Raw genomic sequence first — 23927 nt, forward strand, 5'->3', positions numbered from 1 at the left:
TTATTTTCTTCCAAAAAGTCTCACTCAATTAACAATATTCTTAACACTATATTTAGCTTCTTATATTTTTCAATTATATATTAATGTGAAATATTTATTTGCACATATTAAATTCATAATTCAAGTTGCAATTGACTGCATACAAATCAAAGACTTCGTCAATGCACGACGAGTCGTACAAATGCCTTAAAATTTGATGGGCTTATATTTTAGACAAAATATATTATTATTATAAGTATTTTTAACAATAAAAATTTGTATTATTTATTTCAATTTTTAGTTTAGAATTATAAGATTTAATATTTTTTTATTTAACTTCAAATATCATATGAAGTCAAAAAATCAGATAAGCAAATTGAAATTGGAGAGTAGTATTTATTAAAAAGTAAACCATATGAAAGAAAAAAATAACTTTGCATAACTTTTTAAGAAATATATTAGCAACTTTGTATTCTAAAAAAAAATTTAGAAGAATAGACTTCAATTATTTTTTTTATAAAAGAACAGTATTATTATTTTTCAAAAGTTGAAAACCTTCGATTAATTTTCGGCTTTACACCATTAAAGTGTTTGAACCGCCCCTTTTTACGAGTACGGGCTTAACTTATTACTTTGATCGTCTCAAACTATTTGTCGTGTTTATTTTTTACACGTTTCCTAAGAAAATACTTATTAGGAAGAATTTTGAGTGTTTTACCCTTATTTATATCATGAAATATAATTTCTTTTCATTGAATGTTTACCGTATTTCTCTATTTATGTGTCTCCATAAAATTGAATTGGTTGTAGTTTTCAAGAAAAAATACTACTAAGGATAAAATAAAAAATTAAAACTTAAATTTTGTTTTGAATTTTTAAAGTGAGAAATAATTTTGAGACATTTTTTTAAAATTTAGGGATGATTTGAGAGACCTCCCTCTAGGTTTAGCTATATAACACTCATCTCCCCTGTGATTTACGATATCACGTCTACCTCCCTTATTTTCATTTTCTTGTAATCATTATTTAAACTTATTTAAAATAAATATAAATTAATTTAGATTTGACAATTTTACCCTTCTATATATTAATTTCTTCATATTATAAATATTATATATATAAAAAAAATAACTCATTTAACAAGTACTTTAAAAATAAATCAGCACAAATAAATTTTCTTAAGAATTAAAAGTCCTCTTCTCTTCAAACTTCCACTTTATCAGTCTTGTTCAATTTTTCTCCATTCTTCTTCGCAAGAGTCATCCATCTTCCCTGCAAAAGCAAGCAAATTAGGTATTCTTCTGCAAATCTCATATCATTGCTAATGCAGATAATGTATTCTTATTTTGTGGATTTTGATGCTACATCACAAATAAAATACTCTTTTTGTCTACTAGATAATTATGTTTTTCACCCTAAGTTTTTTAATTTAGGTCTTATGGTTTGATGTGATCTAAAAATCGAGTATAGTCACTTTTTGTAATTACAATACAAAGAGTAAAATCAAAAGTACAAAATTCTATATTTCCTATTTTTGTGAGATCTAAACACTTAGACGATCTCAAGCTCGTCCACTTTCAAATAGAGTAATTGTGGTTGTAATTCAAAACTATATTTTGTATAAGCATGTCAATCTATGTCATCAAATATTAGTATATACCATTCGAAAGAAATTTTATATTCAATCAATTTAATTGACTAGTATATTATGAACAACAATTCAACATAAAAGTTCCTTGAATTGACTAGATCCTTCATTGGGATCGTCTTTGACATATTTTGTACACTAGCGGTGTGACACTTATTCTTTTGTTTTCCTTGAAACTATAGTCTTTGAATTGTGAGCACAAGATCTATGATGTGAATCCATCAAGTTACTTGTACTCCAATCTTTTGAATGATACATGTGAGAAAGCACTTCCTGAAAATTTGCATAGTTTGATATCTATGAAGTGTGAAATTCCTAATACTTATGGATGTGAATTGTGATGAAGATTTAAAGCACATGTTCAATATTTATGCAAATCACAGAAGTATACATATTATTCTTTACAATGTTGATATGGTTCTTCTCCCCAACAAGTACGTGATGACTCAAATGGAGATTTTAGCAATTTGACTCCTAATGAGTCAATGAACATGAATTTTCTGAGGTAGAAGATAAAATAGATGATGATTCTGATTTAGATGATAAAAATCCTTTGGAAATTTCATTGAGAGGAAAAAAGTTCACTTATGACCCTTCTAAACAATTTAATTTTATAAAAGGAGATTTGTTTACCTCAGTTGACACCTTTAGGGCTGCATTGAAAGATTATGCTATCCAAGAAGGAATTAAGTTAACGAGAATAAAGAATGAAAAGTCTAGATGTACAGTTAAGTGTTATATAGTGATATTTGGCTAGAATTTAAATGACATGAACTAATATAATCAACTAACAAACCTCTTAATTTCAACGAAATAAAATAGTAAACTCAATTAAACTTAAATTACTCAAAATTAAAATCATGATTTAAATTAAACTCATTCAAGCAAAATATTTAACTAAAAAAAATAAAACCTTTTGAGATGATTTTCGAATATTCATAAAATGATGTAATTATATACACGGTTGTAAAGATATATACATTAGTTTAAAAAATCATAAAATGACGGAATAACTTAAAATGACTTGGAAAATATCTTAAATTTTATAAAGTCAATTATTTCAAATCGTTGGGAATTTAAGAAGCTCGATGGTTAACATATATTGTGGAGGTCCAAAATTGGGTGTCAACATATTCCACCGGCAACAATGGTGTTGCCCATCGCCTATCACCTCCGCCAACAACTCTTAACTTCATAATTGACTTACTGACTCCTATTTTCTCTTCAAATTTTTATTTTTTCCTTCAACTTATGAACAATGGAGCAGGAGAAGAAATAAATTTTAAAAAGAGAAATGTATGGTGAGAGGAGGAAGATGCCCAAATCTTTATTCTTTTGCAAAAGTTTAAGAAAATATCAAGAGAAAAAGGTTTTTAAAATTAAAAAAAATATTATTTATGTATGAAAACGCATGTACAACACTTTTTTTTTACAGAACTGAGATTGTCTTCGGTAGGGGGTATTAATATCACTTTAAACAAGATTAGGTGTGTAATAGATCGCCACAATAGTTTGAGTGTGTAACTGACTTTTCGACACAAATTCAAGGGTAATTTATGTCTTTTCCCTTTTATCATCCTTAGGGTAACTATAAGCACCATAGCATGACCTTTTCTTAAAAACACTTGAATATATTGTTGGACCACATTTACCAGAATAACAATAGTGATCGGTCTTAAAAACCGTACAAGGGATGTTACATCCTCCGCGAGTTTTCAGCACACATGGACAAATCATGTTAATATCCACACTACACCTAATGCCACGGGTGCACCCATTCGATGTAGGACTAAATTCTATTGGCACGTTGAATCCAGCGATGAAAGAGACATCGAAAAAATCAAGATTGTTGTCTTGATTTAGGGAATATTCAGCCAAAGAGTTTGGTGGTAGCCCATAAGATTCACAACGGAGTAAACCATTGCAATCTCCAGTCTGACACTTACCACGGCCCGAATCATCGAAATTGCAACCAATTCGGGCCCAAACACGGGCTCGTGATGTGCCGGGTGGAACATAGATTGTCCAATTGGAGTTAGGGTTGAGCTGGACACCCACCTACTGGCACGGACGCAGCCCAAACAGTGTAAGGACAATTGTTTTGAATTTCGAATATAGCTGCGTTAATTAGAGTGAGTGAAGAGGAGAAAATGAACAAAGAGGATAAATAAACATGCACTTGAAAATGAGCATTTTATTTTTTAATGAAAATGGTTACTTAGCCTTTTTATGTGTGTTGTGTGATGAGATAAAATTGGTATTTATAGAGAAGAATTTGGGGCAATGTGGTGGAAAAAAAATAAGTATTGGAGTAGAAAATATATGATCATAGCAAATTGGTATTTTTAATTTTAAAGTATAAAATAGTAAAAGAAAAATTGTCAAATATAAATTGCTTATAATAAACTTTAAAATCATAGTTTGTGGTTTTAGGCATATATATATATAAAAGTACCTTGGATGTTGTCATATATTGCGTAGATAAGTTAAAAGATACTTATAAATCAATTTAAACAACTTATAAACTTAGTCAAATCTCTTAAACTTTTCTAANAAGTATCCGCCCGTTATTAATTAAAGTATCCACGCTGCTATATTATGCATCCGCCGTTAATTAAGTATCCGTGCTCCTAACAACTTAATAATTTAAGTATCTGCCCATTATTAATTAAAGTATTCGCGCTGCTATATTATGCATCCGCCCGTTAATTAAGTATCCGTGCTGCTAACAACTTAATAATTTAAGTATCCGCCCGTTATTAATTAAAGTATTTGCGCTACTATATTAAGTATCCACACTGCTATATTATGTATCCGAAAAACACTAAAAAAGGGGATTTTTGGTAATTAATGAAAGAGTAGGGAAAGGAAGTAATTTCTTTCTTATACTATGTCATTTGCCTAATTTTTACTTTATTTTTTAATGAAAATGGTTACTTAGCCTTTTTATGTGTTTTGTGTGATGAGATAAAATTGGTATTTATAGAGAAGAATTTGGGGCAATGTGGTGGAAAAAAATAAGTATTGGAGTAGAAAATATAAGATCATAGCAAATTGGTATTTTTAATTTTAAAGGATAAAATAGTAAAAGAAATATTGTCAAATATAAATTGCTTATAATAAACTTTAAAATCATAGTTTGTGGTTTTAGGCATATATATATATAAAAGTACCTTGGATGTTTTCATATATTGCGTAGATAAGTTAAAAGATACTATAAAATCAATTTAAACAACTTATAAACTTAGTCAAATCTCTTAAATTTTTCTAAGTAAACTTCCACTACATAAGTTGTGGAAAATTATGACTCTTTCAATAAATTAAAGAATTAAATGGATGTTTAAGGAAAATTTCTCTAAGGGAGAAATTTACTAGCCACTCATATATTTGTTCAAGTGTAAGACATCATATTGAAGGAGCAATAGAGAAAAGTCATCACATGAAATCATGATATTAATTATGGCTATATTATATTATATACTGTCGTTTAATCTAAATTACCAAACTGCAATAATGATTAATTTCCTTTAATTTTTGGAGATTCAAAGTTATTAAAAAAACTCTGCCAATGAGATTAAGAAAACAGGATTGTTGGTTCATTGGTTAATGTTTGACTATCGATTTAGTGTGTTATAAATAAAAAATCTATAAAATTAAACAAAAAATAGACAAAATCGAATTGAACCAATCAATAAACACCTGGACCATATCCAATACGAGTTACGAACCTGCCAATTTTTTAGCACTAGGCATGTGTTAACCAGGTCGTCGACGTAAAAGTAGTAACGATATTACTATTATTTATTTATTAGATAAAACTATATTAGGTGAAGGGAGATATAAATTACACACATATAGGAGATTATTATCACATTAAGGCAACATAGTTTGTCAAGCCTTTTAATATACTTATTATTTTGGTAATTTTTTCATACCATTTGTAGCAAAATATGCTTTATTGTGGCACTAATTATGAGTAAAAAACAACCCTATAATTTGTACTACCACTAGGGCAAGTGAATAACCTAGTAGGATCATCTTGTGGATAGCTATACGCATTAGGGCATCTTTGTTTGAAAAATCTCAAAAAATTTGTAGAACCACATGGACCTTGGGTACAACAATATTGTTGTCCTTCGAACGTGGTTCAAGGATATTGTTACATCCTCCGGGTACCCTAAGTGGAACCGGTCTTATAGGGTATCGGAACAGGTATCGAAACGGAACCCGATTTTTTATTCGGTTCGGTAAGAACCGGTTTCGGTCCAGTTGATCCAGTTCAACGGTCAGTTTCCCATTTTATTTTATTTTTTTAATGTGAACGTTAGAATAGTCGTTGGGCTGGGGCCCAAAACGGCTCAAATTCCCCCCCCCCACCCCTCTCTAACCCCTTAACACTATAAATATATCCATATTCTTTCATTTAAATCACAAATTCACAAACTATTTCATTAACATCTTACAAAATCTCTCAATTTTCAATCTATTATAAATTCATAATTATTATTTTGTGATATTGACTTGGAGTTCGGATTTCGGAGATTTATTTGAAGTAAATCGGAAGCTTCAATTGGCATCTCTCAATTCCGGCTTTGGTTATACGTCTACTTTTACGTAGACGTTCGGTACATTCGCTCCAACTTTAATTTTTTATTTGTTTATTAATTAAGTTATTTTTATTTTTTTTATATTATCTTGCTTGTTTTTCATAATATTTAATTATTTTAAACTTGAACATGAATTCGAAAAGAAATAGTGGTAAAAGACCAATGTCAGAAATAAAAAATACTAGGGGAGGAGGAAGTAGTTCCAGTTCTAAATATTTGTCACCTAGATTTAGAGTTAATCCTAGTGATTATACTCATGTTGATGAAACTTCTTTTATGTCACGAGGACTTATTGAATTTAATTCCGAAAATGAAGTAGATCATGAGACTTTAAATAGATGTTTTACTAATTTTCAGGAAGAATTAGGTGAGGAAGTAGAAATAAATGACGAGGATGATGAGACCCCTACCCCTACTAATTCGGCTACCGAATTATCGGAACAAGATGAAGTCTCCCCTTTACCTACTTTTTCAAAGGTCGTTATACGTGTTAAAAGATCTTTAGTACAAAAATGAGGAAAAAACTATTGTTACTGGCACGAAATATAAATTGACCATGAAACATATAACTACGGGTACACAAGGGGGAACGGGACGACTAAGAACGCATTTGAGAAAGTGTAATAAAGAATTTGCTCGCCTAAATGATATAGAAAGGGCTAATAGAAATGGAATACTCATACCTGAAAATTCTATTGGAGTTGGAGGTTCTAATATGGTTCAAAGTGTATTAAATATGACTAACCCGGCTGGCCAAGTGCTCAACATGCTCTTATATGTTGTTGATATAAATGACAATGTCGTCTAAATAGATTATTACAAACTGATCCAAAAAGGGATGGAACAACTTGTTCATCAAAGTACAAAACGTAGCTGGAGCGTTTGTGAAGCCGAAGGGCATGACCAGCCACTCAAAAGCACCATAACGAGTTACACAAGTTGTCTTTGGTTCATCACCTTCGGCAATTCGGACTTGGTAATAACCCTTCCTCAAGTCCATATTTGTGAACACTTTGGCCTGCCCTAAACGATCAAATAAATCAGCAATCAAAGGGATGAGATATTTGTTCTTTACCGTGACCTTGTTGAGGGCCCGATAATCAATATACAAACGCAGCGTCCCTTCATTCTTCTTTTGGAACAAAACAGGCGCACCAAATGACACCTTAGATGGCCTAACATGTCCATCGTCAAGCAGCTCCTTGAATTACTTCCTAAGTTCCTCCAATTCCGAGGGCGCCATACGATACGGCGTCATGGCAGGTGGCTTTGCCTTGAGAACCAATTCAATTTGGTGATCAAATTCCCTTCGTGGTGGCAATCGTTAGGGAAGTTCTTCCGGCATCACGTCCCTATTATCAACAAGGACTTGCTTAATGCAAAGAGGCAAAGTTACTGCCTTAATCGAGTCTCCGACGCCTCCAACAAGGGCAGCAAGAAAGGTTGGTTCCCCTCTCTTAAAGCCCTTAACAATCTGCATGACAAACAAGTGCATCCCGTTTTTGTGGTACCCGAATAAGGGGTACCACGCAAGAAACTCTTGTATCGCTGATGTGATGTTGGTTGAGATGCGGAGAAATAAACGCGATAACCTCATACCAAAAATCCAGCCTCAAGATGATGTCAAATACATCCATGGGAGCAATAGTGAAGTCCGTCAACCCCTGCCATCCTTCTAAATCAATGGGAATTTTAAGAGCGAAACCATGGACAATAGTGGGGAGGGCATTGACGGTTTTCAACATCGTATTGTTGGCAACATAATTCAAAAAAAGGTATTTGACCCTTTTATCCGTCACAAAGTTATGCGTTGCACCGGTGTTCACCAAAATTTGAACGTCTTTGCCATTCAACTTGACTTTGACAAACAGTGATTCGCGCGGCCTTGCACTAGCCGACTGAACAGCCAACGCAGCAAGCGTCATGTGATTAAACAACGTCATATGATTAAACAACCCAACAACAATGTTGTCACGCCCCGAGCCTACACCCTGGGCGGGATCGGCACTCGGAGACCATTGCTGGCCCCAAGCGAACCCTTGGCCTGGCTTTCTTAACTCAACGGAAACCTAACTCAACAGAATAACTTCATGCAAAGCAAAGTCATAAGACAACTTAACTGATACAAATCTGGCCATAAAGGCACCTCGGGTCTCAAAATAGAGTATTTACATAAATACATAGATAAGAGACTCAAAACTAGCTGACTGACTGTCTATGAAGCCTCTAAACTACTGAGATGGATGTTGGGACAGACCCCGTAACACCCTAATAAAACATAACTAAGAACACAAAATAATTGAGTCTTCCGGAATGCAAGGAGGCTCACCACTGACTCTGAAGTGCTCAGCTGGATCAACGACGTGCAGGATGCTGATCCGGGGTACCTGAATCTGCATCATCAAACGATGCAGGCCAACTGGCATCAGTACATGGAATGTACGAGTATGCAAGCTGGAAAACTAAGCAACAAAGGCTAGAAGGAAATCTGGAAGAAACTGAATAGCTTACCTGGCTCAACTCAACTCAACCTGACTGACTTCTTTCAATATAAGGCAATTTAAAACAAGTGCGATATAAAGAAAGACTGTTTAAAACATGCTATAAACTCTGTGTGTATACAAAGATACAATAAGCCTGAAATGTATATAGAAATACAATGAACTGATGTATATAAAAATACAATAATCTCTGTGTATGAAAATACAATAACTGCTGTGGGAGTTTCTCTAACCGACAACCATCACATAAGAGCTATAGTGATGATACAGCGATCGACCTCACGCTGCCAGAGCATCTTATACCCGGCCAAAGGTATAAGACCTGAACTGCCTAATGGATCCACTAGTCTAATCTGAAAAGGATTCATCTAAAAAGTATGATCCTTTTCTACCCATGGTGGCTAACATGGTTCTATGGGGGCTGTGGGTTCTTTGAACGCTCCCCCAATTCGGTGCTCGATACTACTCCCAAAAATGTACTGGCTCTTATGTTTTTAAAACATATGTCTTCCTGTTGATTAAGATAATTACTCAAAAAAAAAAAAACTCTCCCGAAGGCTCTTTGGAAATCTCAGTTTCCAACCTTGTTTAAATGTAAAGACATTTCTTTAAAACTTCTTTGGGAATACATAGTTCCCTAATAACTTTGAGAAATGAACTCAACTTTAAACTCTTTACTCAACATGAAACTTGAGACTCTTTATTTAGCTTGAAACTCTAAGCTCTTTGCTTGACTTGACACTTGAGTCTAAAAATGAAGTTAAAACGTTCAATAAAGACTCTTGAAAAGCTTGGAGGACTTGCTTGAACTAACTTCCTAACTTCTAAGCTTGACTTCTAATTTCACTTGGCTTCTAACTTCACTTGACTTGGAACTAACTTCACTTGAATTGAAATTATGAATTCAAGGTATTTGATCACATGTTATGGAAGGATTCTTGACTTTTAGAAGTACCTTGGAGTGTTGGAAACAACTAGGAAACATAAGTATAATACCTAGGAACATGCATGAGAAAGTGGGGGATAAAAGAGAGGTCTTGGCGTCCTTGGCGCTCTGCAAGGCGCGGAGCACCAGCCCTAAAACTTCAGAGGTGAGTTTGGGGCGCTATGGCAGGCGCATCGCGCCAGGCCCCCAACCCAGAAATTTCAGCAAGTTCATTTTCTCACCCTATTTCGCCTAAAATCGAATGGTTTCTTCCACCAAACACTTAGAATCATTAAAAACCCTCAATATACACTAGATTCAACTTATAATTCCACAACTCAATCATGTCCCACAACCAACAATAACTTCAACAACACAACTAACAACATCAACAACAACTAACAACTTCAACAACTTCAACAACAATTCCAATCTTTCTCAAATCATAAAAAAATGAGCTTGATGTGTGGGGGGAAGGCTCAACCTACACAAAAAACTCACATACCTTGATAGCGATAACCCCTGACGAAAATCCACGACGGAACTAGCTTGATCTCCTCTTTTTCCTCTTCTTCTCTCCTTCTTCTCCTCTTCACTCTCAAGAACCCTAACTTTTTCTCTTTTAAAATGGGATAAAAATGATCCAAAATCAGCCTAACACACAATATAACCCCAAAAGAAATGGCTAGGGAAAAGACCAAAATGCCCTTAAAATTTCCGAACGGATCCCCTGCCCAACTTCCAAAGGCCATAACTTACTCCTACGAACTCGGAATTGAACAAACTCGGTGGCGCTGGAAAGATCATTCCACAAGCTTCGCAACCATAACTGAAATACTCCTAACTCTTCCTGAGCTAGGAGTTACGACTGCTCAAAGTTGGCCAAAAAAATTCACTGATTTCCACACCAAAATTTCCAAATTTTGAATTCCTTTCATTATTTTCCAATTTCAAGCTTTTTCATAGTTATTTCAAATTGCCGGACGTTACAAACTTTCTTACAACTGTCCGTTCTAGCAGCCTGTCTACCTTGCTCCCCGGATGGACATCTAGTTTGCGTGACAGCCTGCTCTTGTTGCTTTTGAGCAGCAACCATATCGTTTAACTTACTTAACGACAGACAATAACAGGAAGCATAAGTAGTCTTACCAGAAATATAACAGCCCTCACGATGTGGAACGCCTTTCTTACGATCCTCGTAATTCTTGCGGAAATTAAAAGACTGGTTACGATTATTACCTTTCAAATTGATGCCTCGATTTGGAATAGGCATGCCTTTGTTCCGATTGTTATCTCCCTTGGGAGGAACATTTTTGCTCTGAATGTCCCTCCCATTTGTTGCATCAACACGAAAATCAGTAAGCAATTCAGCCACTACGATCGTTTTATCAACGTCATGAACTTGTCGCCTTTGAAGTTCTTGTATGGCCCAATTTTAAAGGTCATCCAAGAAGTAAAACAACAAGTCATCACTGGTTAAACCTAGAATCTGAAGAGTGAGCTTCGTGAACTCCTTCACATAGTCACGAATAGAGGACGTTTGCTTTAATTCCCTCAACTTTCGACGTGCCTCATGCACTACATTTTGATGATAGAATTGTTGCTTCAACTCCTATTTGAACCGCCCCCAATCATCGATGGAGCAAACCCTTCTCTCCATGTTTGCCTTTTTCCTCCGCCACCACAGCATAGCGGTGTCGCTCAAATACATAGCCGCTGTCAGGATCTTGGCAGCTTCACTAGTCATGCAAACATGCTGGAAATAAGCATTCATTTACCACAAGAAATTCTCAACATCTTGGGCATTTCTTTCACCACAAAACTCATTTGGTTTAGAAGCCTCAATACGTGTCTAATGAACTGTAACTGGACCAGTAACTCCCGCCCCGACAGTCCCATCAACCTACCTTTTCAATGTCTCAAACTCTCGGTGAAGAGAGAAGAGAGCTTCGGTGAGCTTGAGTTCAAGGTTGGTCAGCCCTTCCTTGTTTACTTTTTCAAGGTTGCTCTTCACCTCATCAAGGCCTTCAAGAGCAACTGTTTCAAGAGAACTAAAATTGTTTTTAAAAACCACAAGTCGCCTATTCAAGGCCGACAAACCAGCCTCAACACCAATGATCTACTCGTCGAGTTAGCTGGTTTCAGAAATTTCTCCTTCTTCCCCAAGGTTTCTGCCATAAACAGGAGGGTTAAAAGAAGATTCTCTTACTCTACTTTTATCACGTTTCTTGGCAGTCTCTCCGAACTTCCTGCTCCCTTTTCTGACCACCTTCTTCGTTGCGTTGAGACTTCGACGTCATGCTTAAATGGATGCTCTGATACCACTTGTCACGGGCCTATTTTCTAAGATCTCGTAGGACAGCGAATGAGGGCTTGCACAGCTCTTAAAGTGCAGCAGCAAAACGTCCCTACAACAGTCCACACAAACAGCCAACAAGAAGCAAAATAAGAGAACAAGCTTTTGGGAGGCAAGTGTCAATTTTCTTGATATTTTTCCAAGTGTTCTTCTTACAAGAGAACCTTTACAAATATAGTCTAAAAGCTGTAAAAACAGGCTAAAAACGTGATGGGACAAGTTCCCCAAAGAAAATACAAAAATGGTGTATTTTTACAAAGTCAAAGATTAGGTGGGGAAGCTGGAGTGTTCATTGTCCTAAGTCAGCCTTATCCCCTCTCTTGGGCCCCATTCTGGCTGAAAGTCAAGGCTATCCCATGCTCATCAAAGTTCTTCAAGTTATCTCCCAAAGTCGGAATAAAATTTGTACGCTGTTTGAGACCTGACGAATCTGTCCCGCTCCTGAAAATGCTGAAATTTAATGTAGCACCTTGCGGGGCGGTACACGTAGTCCTAATGGTAATGATTATTTTACAATTACTGTCCATTGAATTGACCATGAATGGAACATGCAAAAATGAATATTACGGTATAAATTTGTTAAAGAAACTAAAACCGATTCTTATAGCAACAAAAATAAACTCTATTTTACTATTTTATGGAATATGTGATAAAATAATGAGTGTCACTTTAGATAATGCTTCTAATAATTTCAAAGCAATTGATTATTTAAAATGTAGACTTTGTCCAATTGATAGTAATTTTTTTCATATTAAGTGTGCAGCATATGTTTATAATTTGGTAATAAAAGATGGTATTTCTCAATTTGGAATTTCTTGTGAAAAAATTAGACTTGCTTGTAATTGGATTTTTAAAGCTAAAATAAAAGCTAGAATTATAGAATTTAAAAATCGTTGTAAAGAATGTGGACTTGCATATAGAAAAGTTCCAAAAGAAATATGCACTAGATGAAATTCTTTATTTGAAATGCTTGAAGTTGCTTATATTTATCAAGAGCCGATACAATTAGTTTTTAATCCTCATAATGTGGACCCAAATTTAAGAATTGGCTATTAAGATTGGGAATATACAAAAGAACTTATTGAATTTTTAAGTGTTTTAATTTTTATAAAGCAACAAATGTTGCTTCTAGTCAATTTTATCCAACTATTTCTTCTGTCTTAGTAAATATTTGTGCTATTTCATCTGAATTTGCAAAATATAAAGGAAAAGATCAATTTAAAGATTCACTTGCTTTTATGATTGAAAAATTTTTAAAATATTTTTTCCCTATTTCTCAAATCTATTTGACTACTACTACATTCAACCCAAATTACAAATTTAAAGGTGTTGAAAGAATGGTTGAAAAGATTTATGCAAATTTAAAATTAAAGATGATGAAACTCCTAATGTTGAAGATTGTAGAAGTAACATATTTACAAAAGTTAGAGAGTTATATAATACATATAAAGCTATGGAAAAATATACTTCAATAGTTGAACCTCCATCTTGTAGGCCTAAAAGTGATGATATTGATGATTTTATGGATGATTATCTTGAGCTTGGATCATCTACCAATAATGATTTTGATTTATATTTCAATCAGGCACGGGAAAATATTAGGCATGAAGAAGAACAACTTTAAACTCAAATATTAGTATGGTGAAAGAATCGTGAAAATTAATTTTCAACCCTTGGTAGGGTTGTTGTCACACCCTGAGCCTACACCCTGGAAGTGACTGGCACTTGAAGTCCATTGCTGACCCCAAGCGAACCTTTGGTCTGGTTTACTTAACTCAACGGAAGACTTAAACTGAACAAAGATAAGTGCATATAATAAACTTGAATGTTATAAAGGAACATTCAACTGGCCATTAAAGCAACTCAAGTTTCAACATGGAATAATGACAATGAAAAGACTAAAGAACTAACATCCAACTGTCTATGAAGCCTCTAATAACAACTGAGATGGATGTTTGGACAGACCCCACAACATCCTAATAAACTAAACTAGAAAGCAATGAATGGATCTTCTGGAAAGCAAGGAGACTTACCAACAGACTCTGGACTGCTCACTGGATCAACGATGCGTCGGGATGCCGATCCTAATTACCTATGTCTACATCATAATACGATGCAGACCAACTGGCATCATCACATTGAATGTACGAATATGCGAGTTGGAATGCTAAAATAACATAGGCTTGAAAAAATCTGAGAGAAACTGAAGAACTTACCTGGCTCAACTCAATTCAACATGACTGAACTCATTTCAATATAAAGCAGTTTAAAAGAAAGTGCAATATAAAGAAAAGTTATTTAAAAACATGATATCAACTTTGACATACAAATAACTCTGAGATGTATTTAAAAATACAATAAACTGAAGTATATAAAAATACAATAACTTTTGTGGAAGTTTATTTAATCGACAACCATCACTTAAGAGCTATAGTGATGATATATCGATCTACCTCACGCTGCCAACGCATCCTATACCTGGCCAAAGGTATAGGACTTGAACTGCCTACTGGATTCACTAGTCTATTTCGAAAAGGGTTCATCTAAAAAGTATGACTCATTTCTGCCCATGATGGCTACATGATTTTATGGAGACGTGGGTTATTTGAACTCATGCTCGCCCCCAATTCGATGCTTAATACTACTCCCAAAATATACTAGCTCTTATGTTTTAAAAACATACTTCTTCTGTGATTTGAGATTAGTGCTCAAAACTTAGCTCAAAAGCTATCTTGAAAATCTCAGTTTCCCTATTTTCTTCATTTAGAAAGCTAATACTCTTTTCTGAAAACTAGCCCGAAGGCTCTTTGAAAATCTCAGTTTTCGTCCTTATTTAAATGTGAAAATATTTAAAATCTTTTTGGGAATACTTAGTCCCCATATACTTTTGAAGAAATGAACTTCAAACTTTACTCTTTACTTTTTACTCAACTTGAACTTTAAGTCTTAAAACAAAGTTAAAAGCATTTGCAAAATTCTTGAAAAGACTTTAAGAACTTCTTAGACTTGACTCTTGACTTTCCTTGAATTTGAAGTTAGGAATTCAAGGTTATGATTTATGTTTCTGGATGATTTCTAGATGTTTAGAAGTCATTTAGAGTAATTAGAATCAATGAAAAGTGTTAATAAACTTTAGAATAATTTAAACGGACTGAATGGCAAAAACTGGATGAAAAACGACGATTTGGGCGCATCCGAGGGGCACCGCGCTAACCCCAACCTTTCTAGGGCTCCATTCTGGCGCACCGCTGGTGCGCCGCCCCAGCCTGCCTAGTGCTATGGGGGCGCGTCGCGCCAGCCTTCCCACAGACACCAACTGACGAATTTTTGACCTCGTTTTCTAATCCTAAATCGTTTTAATCCGATTTTTTTTTTCAAATTCACTTTAGATTTATGTACCCAAATCATATACACAAGGATCTAACTCAAGAACTAACAACTTAGTCATCAAGAACTCCTAAAACTTAACTCATGTTCAAGAACGAAAGTAATTTAAGAACCACATTTAATAACATTCAAAATCCAATTTTTTTAGATGAAATCGCTGAATCAAACATGCTTGGCACGTGGGTGAACGAACCCAACGTTGAGATAGACTCACATACCTTAATTGATTGAATCCTCGGTGAAATTCGCAAGTAAATCCTTACGACGACGATGAATCTAGCTTTTTCCTCCTTTCTCTTTTCTTGCGTTCTTCCTCCAAAACCCTAACCTTTTTTTTTCCTAAAACTGTAAACTGAATCCTATCAGTTAAGACCCTTAAAATTATTACTAAAATAATTAAAATAAAAAAGTAAGGAAAAGACCAAATTACCCTTTAAAAAATTCGGATAGAACTTTCCTCATTCCAACAGCCCAACTTCCAATGATGGAAGTGAACAACTCAATGCAAGGTTTTCAATAACCATAAATAGAACTCAATACTTGGAACTCAAGAACTTCAATGATACTACTAATTTCGAGAATTCTCGACTCAGAGGGTTCATCCAGAATTATGAGCATGAACTACTCAACTTAAAGACTCAAAGATACTTTTCGTCTTAAGACTGCTCGACTTATAGGGTTCATGCAAAATTATGGGCATGAACAATTCAACTCAAAGACTTCATGGGTAACATGTAATAGTCCCATAATTAGAAATGTAATCTCAAAAGGGATTAGGAACTCAATACTCAAGACTTAGAACTTAAAGATACTACTCCTCTCAAAGGTACTCAATTGATGGAGTTCATGCGGAAGTTATGGGCATGAACGACTCAACTTAAGGGTCAAAATATTAATAAGGGACTCATGTATGCAACTCTTCTCATTCTCATACTTACTTACTCAAAACTTAACTCAGATCGACGTTAGATCTCAAAGGATTCACAATTGTACTCAAAGGCTTCCTTGAACTCTATTCTTAACTCTCTCTTGAATGTGAGTTATGAATTCAAGAGTTATGGTTCATGATAAGAAGGATCTCGGTGATAGTGTAGACTCATGAATACATTCTCCTCACTCTCATGCTCACTTACTTGAGTCTTGAAACAAGTTACTACAGATTGTAGAAGACTCCTCAAAAGGACTCAAAGGGACTGTCTCAAAATGATCGGATAAACTCTCAAGACTTAACCCTTAACTTTTCCTTGAATTTAAATTATTAATTCAAGGTTAGGATTCATGTTATGAATGATTTCTAAGTGTTTAGAAGTAGTTTGAAGTGTTTAGAATAAAAAGGGGTGAAAATACACTTCAAAGAAGCTCAAACGGGACAACCGACGGAGAATGAGTGGGGGCAGGCGACCCTGGCGCGTTCCAGGCGCAGGGCGCCAGTCCCTAACTTCAAAGACTTCATATGGGAGCACTGCAGGGGCGTCGCCCCACCCCTTGGGCGCATCTGGGGAGCGCCGCGCCAGACTTTCCCCAAGCTAAGTTCAACGAATTTCGCCTCTCGTTTTTTGATCCTATATCACTTTTAATCGATTTCTTTTCTCAAATTTTCCTTAGATTCAATTACCTAACCTAAGTACACACTAATCCACTCAAAACAATCACTTTCATCTCAAGAAATCATCAAAACCCCAACAAAACAAGATTTAGAATGAACTTCAAGAACACCTATCAAGAACTTAAATCCTTCAACTTTTTGAGATTGAACTTCGCTGAAAATAATATGTTTGGCATGTGGGTGAACAAACCCAATACTATGGAAGCTAACATACCTCTTAGGGATCAAACCCATGGCGACAATCCGCAACAACTCTCAAGAATTTCGACTAACGCTTCAATCCCTTCTCTTTTCTCTTCTTGAACTCTCAACTAAAACCCTAGGCGTAAACTAGGATAATAAAACTAAACCTAATCATATTAGACCCCTAAAATATTATTAAAAATGAATTAAATCTAATTGGGTAAGGAAAAGACCAAAATAGCCCTCTAAAATCCAGTTTTGACTTTCCTTATCTAGACAGCCCAACTTTGAATGGACATATCTCCCTCATACAAACTCAAAACTGAGGAAACTCGGTGGCGTTAAAAAGATAATTCAAAGATCTTCCCTACGGTATCTGGTATCACACCTAACTCATCCTGAACTAGAAGTTATGGTCGTTTGACGTCGACCCAAAACTCATACTTAGCTTAACTTGCAAAATTTCAGATTTTGCTATTTCCAATTTAATTCTTTTTTGGAACTCAATGTGCTACATCTAGTAAACTTAACACCTAAGAAATTTTTAATTCCTTGGAAAAAATCTCATTCACTACGCTGAACGGTTCGAGTCTTGGTTCGAAAAATTTTCTGGGGTGTTACAGGTTCTTATATAGCAACAAAAATAAGCTCTATTTTACAAATTTATGGAATATGTGATAAAATAATGAGTGTCACTTTAGATAATGCTTCTAATAATTTAAAAGCAAGTGATTATTTAAAATGTAGACTTTGTCCAATTGATAATGATTCTTTTCATATTAAGTGTGCCGCACATATTTATAATTTGGTGGTAAAAGATGGAATTTCTCAATTTGGAATTTCTTGTGAAAAAATTAGACTTGCTTGTAATTGGATTTTTAAAGCTAAAATAAAAGCTAGAATGACAGAATTTAAAAATCGTTGCAAAGAATGTGGACTTGCATATAGAAAAGTTCCAAAAGAAGTATGCACTAGATGAAATTCTTTATTTGAAATGCTTGAAGTTGCTTATATTTATCAAGAGCTGATACAATTAGTTTTTAATGCTCATAATGCGGATCCGAATTTAAGAATTGGCTATGAAGATTGGGAAAATACAAAAGAACTTATTGAATTTTTAAGTGTTTTTTATAAAGCAACAAATGCTGCTTCTGGTCAATATTATCCAACTATTTCTTCTGTTTTAGTAAATATTTGTGTTATTTCATCTGAATTTGCAAAATATAAAGGAAAAGATCAATTTAAAGATTCACTTGCTTTTATGATTGAAAAATTCAAAAAATATTTTTTCCCTCTTCCTCAAATCTATTTGATTGCTACTACATTCAACCAAATTACAAATTAAAAGGTATTGAAAGAATGGTTGAAAAGATTTATGCAAATTTAAAAATTAAAGATGATGAAACTACTAGTGTTGAAGATTGTAAAAGTAACATATCTACAAAAGCTAGAGAGTTATATAATACATATAAAGCTATGGAAAAAAATATTTCAATAGTTGAACCTCCATCTTGTGGGCCTAGAAGTGATGATATTGATGATTTTATGGATGATTATCTTGAGCTTGAATCCTCTATCAATAATGATTTTGATTTATTTTTCAATCAGGCACGGGAAAAGATTAGGCATGAAGAAGGACAACTACAAGCTCAAATATTAGTATGGTGGAAGAATCGTGAAAATCAATTTCCGACCCTTGCTAGGATTGTTCGAGATGTGCTAGCGATTCAAGCATCATCGGTCGCTTCGGAGCAAGCCTTTAGTGTAGCGAGATTTATGATTGGAGATCATCGATATTCATTAGCAAAGGATATTTTGGAAATATCAGTGTTGTTTCGAGATTGGATCAATGCCGAAAGAAGAAATACCGGACTACCACAATTAAGTAGCCAAATAGAAGACGAAATAGATGAAATATTTGGTGATAATAGTGATGATGGCATGGAAGTAATGGAAGAAAAACGACAAATACAAGTTCCAAAAAATATTTCTTTTGAAATGATACAAAAGTTTCGAAGAGATTTTCAAAAAAATTTCAATTATTTGTACAATAATTAATATTCAATACCTAGATTATGTACTCTTTCTAATATTTGTATTTGTACAATTTATTTATTTGAACAAATATACGGCTATTCGCCTTGATTTTCTTTTAAAATAGTCTCTTATATTTAATTCAAGTCATTTTACAAATTTAATTTTCAACTATTTTAATATTAGTTTAATATAAAATTGAATTTTAAGGTTTAAACTTTAAATTCAATTTAAACTTTAAAGTCAATTTTAAACTTTAAAGATTAAACTTAAATTCAATTGAAACTTTAAAGTTTAAAGTTTCAAATAGAAGTTTTTTAATAATATAATATTATTAATTAATAATATATATTATAATAATTAATAATATATATTATATAATAATTAAAGTTAATAAAAAATAAAAAAATTATCGGTACATGACAATGATCCGATAAGAACCGGATTCGATCCGGTCCAAATCGGTTCCTATCCGATAACTACGGGACCGGACGAAACATTCGGAAAATTCCGGTAAAATCGGTTCCGATAAGACCCGTTTCGATAATTTAATCCGGTAACGAGGATCGGTTCCGATACAACCGGTCCTGTTGATCCAGTCCTATCCAATTGCAAGCCTTAGGTGTGACAACTTTTGGCATCTTGGACATTTAAACTTGCACTACATAAGTTTGTGGAAATTTGTGACTCTTTCCATGAAGAATTAAATGGATAGAATGATTATAAGGAAAATTCCTATAAGGGAGAAATTTACAAGCCACTTAAATTGGAGGAGGAATAGATCGTGAGAAAGTTCATAGCTAATTCTTTTTTTAGTAATCTGCAAAAATGATTAATTCTTTAATTTGTAGAGAATTGAAGTTATTTAAAAAACTCTGCCAGCAGATTAAGAAAACAGGGAATGTTTTTTGGTTGATAGGCAAGAAAAATTGTGAAAGCACAACAAAAATCTTACTCATATCCTATTTTAACTAATACTTCTATGTGTCTAGATTTTTATTGATATGTCTGTTTTATATTGAAATTTCATTTGGAAGAATAATAGAAAAATTCTCAGATCACCCATAAAGAAGAATCAAAACAAAATGATTTCGTCTATTCTCAAATTAAGATGGATTGCCACCTACTTTTAAAATTTTGTAACAGTTATAATCTTTTATACGAGAATAAGACTTACTGAGAACAAATGGTGATTAACATAAGATAGGAAGGAGGGTAAAATTTCTTTTTCTTTTTTTTTGCCTAAGTTATTTTCAACTAGTCCATATTTAGATGTGTGTAAAACAGATTTAACCGATAAAAATTGAATTAAAAAAAATGTTACTCTATTGGTTTATTAATTTTGGGTTATTGAGTTAACAGTTCTTAAATGATGTTGTAAACAAATTTATTAGGATAACAGTTCGGTTTCTAATTATAAAACTTTAGTTAATGGCTAAACTAATAAGTAATAACCTTATAAAATTATATTAAAACTACTTTTTTTATTCCTAATTATATAATAATGACTTTATATTTTAAATACAAAACCCATTTTCTTTTGCCTTTTATAATTAATGTCTTGGTGCTGATGTTTTTGTTCTGAAGTTGTTGAGTTGATGAGGTTCTACTCACCAGCTATACTGTACGCATGATTTTTTTTCAACTGGTATCGATAATATTTAAAAATAAATATTATATTAATAAAAATTATTAAGGATCAATAGGCAATTAATTGAAAATTGATAAAAACATATTATTGATCGTCAATTTAGCATGTTTATAAATGAAAAATCGGTAAGTGACTAATTGACGGACAAGTAATTCATTAGTTAGTTTCAAATTCAACCAACAAAAAAGGGCAAGAAAATGTTAAAGTAAAGTAAATAAGTAACGACACATAATTAACGATATTATTTCTTATTCATTATGATCAAAAACATATAAGTTGAAGGTAGTGTGTATGCATTACACACATTAGAAATTATTATCACACTAACACAAAATAGTTTAGATACTTATTATTTTGGTAATTTTTCATACCATTTAATTTGTAGCAAAATATGCTTTATTGTGGTATTAATTATGGGCAAAAAACAACCCTATAATTTGTACTATCACTGGGGCAAGTAAAGGTGCTAGTTGCATCGTCTTGTGGGTAGCTATATGCATCAGGGCATCTTTGTTTGAAAAATCTCGACCAGTCAGTAGGATCACATGGACCTTCGGTGCAACAATATTGTTGTCCTCCGAACGTGGTACAAGGATTGTTACATCCTCCGGGTACTTTAAGTTCACCAGGGCATTCACCATTTATATTTGCTGTGCATTGAATTGAGTGGCATTTTCCTCCACTAGGATTGGTCGGGGCGAAAGTCATCGGTATATTAAATCCGTCAACTAAAGAAATGTCCCAGAAATCTAGGTTGTTAAACTGGTTCAAGGCATATTCGGCTAAGGTGTTTGGTGGTTTACCCCACCCGGTACACTGCAAGACTCCACCACAATCACCAGTCTCACAAGAGCCTCTACCAGCACCGTCAAAGTTGCAATTAGTACGACCCCATATACGTGCCATCTTAGTCCCCCCCGGTGCATTGATGACCCAAGTTTGACCTTGATCAAGACGTTGGCCACCGCCTATCGGGGTTGATGCCGCCCAGACGGTGTATGGACAGTTGTTTCGGACCTCAAAAGAGGTAGCATAAGTATAAGTCACAAAAGAAAGGAGGAAGAAAACAAAACAAGATCTCAAATAGCCCATGTTTGTGGACATTTTTTTTTTATTTGATATTATTACAAGTTATTGGGCAGCTTATATAGGAGTGTGGCACCTTGTACATTAATCACATATATCAATAATATTACATTGGAATAATGATAAAGGAAAATTTTCCACAAGCCACTATTCCACGTCCGCATTTAATTCTTCATGGAATTTTTTTGATTTTTTCGGAACCTTCTTTTTACTGAGTTTGATTAAATCTGAATTCTTGTTAAAAAGGTCCGTATGAAATATATAACGTTCACTGTCAAAAGTAACTCTAGGAAAAATTCGAATACAAGACCTTTGATTAACGAACATAAAGAATATATTCCCCTGCCGGCTGCCTGCATATATTATCATTAACTGTTTGTTTTGAATCAAACAAAGTTTCTCTTAGTACTTCTATTACCTAACTAAGGTGATTGTGGGGCTTCAAAGTTAATTATATTAGGAGAACTGTCAATGCAGAAGACTATCAAGACTTCCTGTTGATACATTGGAAAAGTCCGAAAACGTTGTTTCAATTTATGTGATAATATTTAATAGTACGGAGTAAAAATAAGAAATAAGGGAATCTTTTGAAATTTATGATTTAAAATAAGATATAATTTATGTAATTATAAATCATTTAATTAAGAAAAAATTAATATTTTAAAGTTGAAGTGTGTTATCTAATATAAAAACAATCATTCTTTTTTGAACGTGACTAAAAGGGAAATAATGTCACATAAATTGAGATAAAAGAAATCGATCCTTATTTTCACAATCAGAGGAAATTTTTAAGCACAAATTTGAATTTATCGAGACTCAACACAAATAACAGATATTGATTCCTGGGAAGAAATTTTCAATCCATTATTCATGTAGATATATAATCACGGGATGAAGAAAATTTTAATATTGTGTGATAGTATTATTTTCTTTAAAAAAGTCTCACTCAATTAAGAATATTCAAAATACTATATTTAGATTCTCTTAATTTTCAATTATATATTAATGTGAAATATTTATTTGCATACTAAATTCATAATTCAAGTTGCAATCGACCGCTTGCAAATCAAAGTCTTCGTCAATGCACGACGAGTCGTACAAATGCCTTAAATTAGAGGGGCTTATTTTTTTAGCAATAATATATTATTATAAGTATTTTAAAATAAAAAAAATTTGTATAATCTATTTCAATTTTTAATTTAAAATTATAAAATTCAAACGTTTTTTTTTATTTAACTTCAAATATCATATCTAGTCAAAAAATAAGATAAGCAAATTGAAAATGGAGAGTACTACTTATTAAAAAGTAAACTATTTCATATGAAAGGAAAAACAAAACTCTGCATAACTTTTTAAGAAATATATTAGAAACTTTGTATTCTAAAAAAAATAGAAGAATTGACTTTAATTTTTTTTATTAAAAAAACCAGTGTTATTATTATTATTATTCAAAAGTTGAAGACCTTCGATTAATTTTTGGCTTTTAAGTCACTAAAGTGCTTGAACCGCTCCTCTGTATCAGTACGAGCTTAACTTGCTACTGCGACCGTCTCAAATTATTTGTCGTGTTTATTTTTTACATGTTTCCTAAAAAAATATTAATTAGGAAGAATTTTGAGTGTTTTGCCCTTATTTATGTCTTTGAAATATAACTTTTCTTCATTGAATGTTTACTGTATTTCTCTATTTATGTGTCTCCATAAAATTGAATTGTTTGTAGTTTTCAACAAACAATTAGTACTCCCTCCATTTCTAATTAATTGAATTGTTGAAACTAAAAAAATACATACTTAAATTTTGTTTTGAATTTTTAAAGTGAGAAATAAATTGAGACAATCATTTTAAAAATTATACTCTCTCTCTAGTCCATATTAAGCTAAGTGAATTATTGAGATATCACATCCATTAAGAAAAAAATATTTAATGATATAAATGAAAGATTATTTTCCCCCAATACTCTTTTG

At 33.3% G+C, this 23927-nt stretch overlaps 1 protein-coding gene and 1 pseudogene across 1 annotated transcript; both read right to left on the reverse strand.

Moving 5' to 3' along the window:
* Nucleotides 1–3181: 3181 nt before the first annotated feature.
* On the reverse strand, nt 3182–7234 carry LOC125851334 (protein P21-like; annotated as a pseudogene).
* Nucleotides 7235–21189: 13955 nt separating this feature from the next.
* Nucleotides 21190–21991, reverse strand: LOC125851324 (osmotin-like protein OSML13). The gene has a single exon (XM_049531108.1). The coding sequence runs from the start codon at nt 21979–21981 to the stop codon at nt 21289–21291; it is 693 nt and encodes a 230-aa protein (XP_049387065.1). The 5' UTR covers nt 21982–21991; the 3' UTR covers nt 21190–21288.
* Nucleotides 21992–23927: the final 1936 nt, after the last annotated feature.

This window comes from Solanum stenotomum, unplaced genomic scaffold, assembly GCF_019186545.1.
Source record: "Solanum stenotomum isolate F172 unplaced genomic scaffold, ASM1918654v1 scaffold24438, whole genome shotgun sequence".
Taxonomy (NCBI): Eukaryota; Viridiplantae; Streptophyta; class Magnoliopsida; order Solanales; family Solanaceae; genus Solanum; species Solanum stenotomum.

Bases quoted from the DNA above. Each gene is read 5' to 3' on its own strand.
- LOC125851324 (XM_049531108.1), bottom strand. From the start codon at position 21,981: ATGTCCACAAACATGGGCTATTTGAGATCTTGTTTTGTTTTCTTCCTC.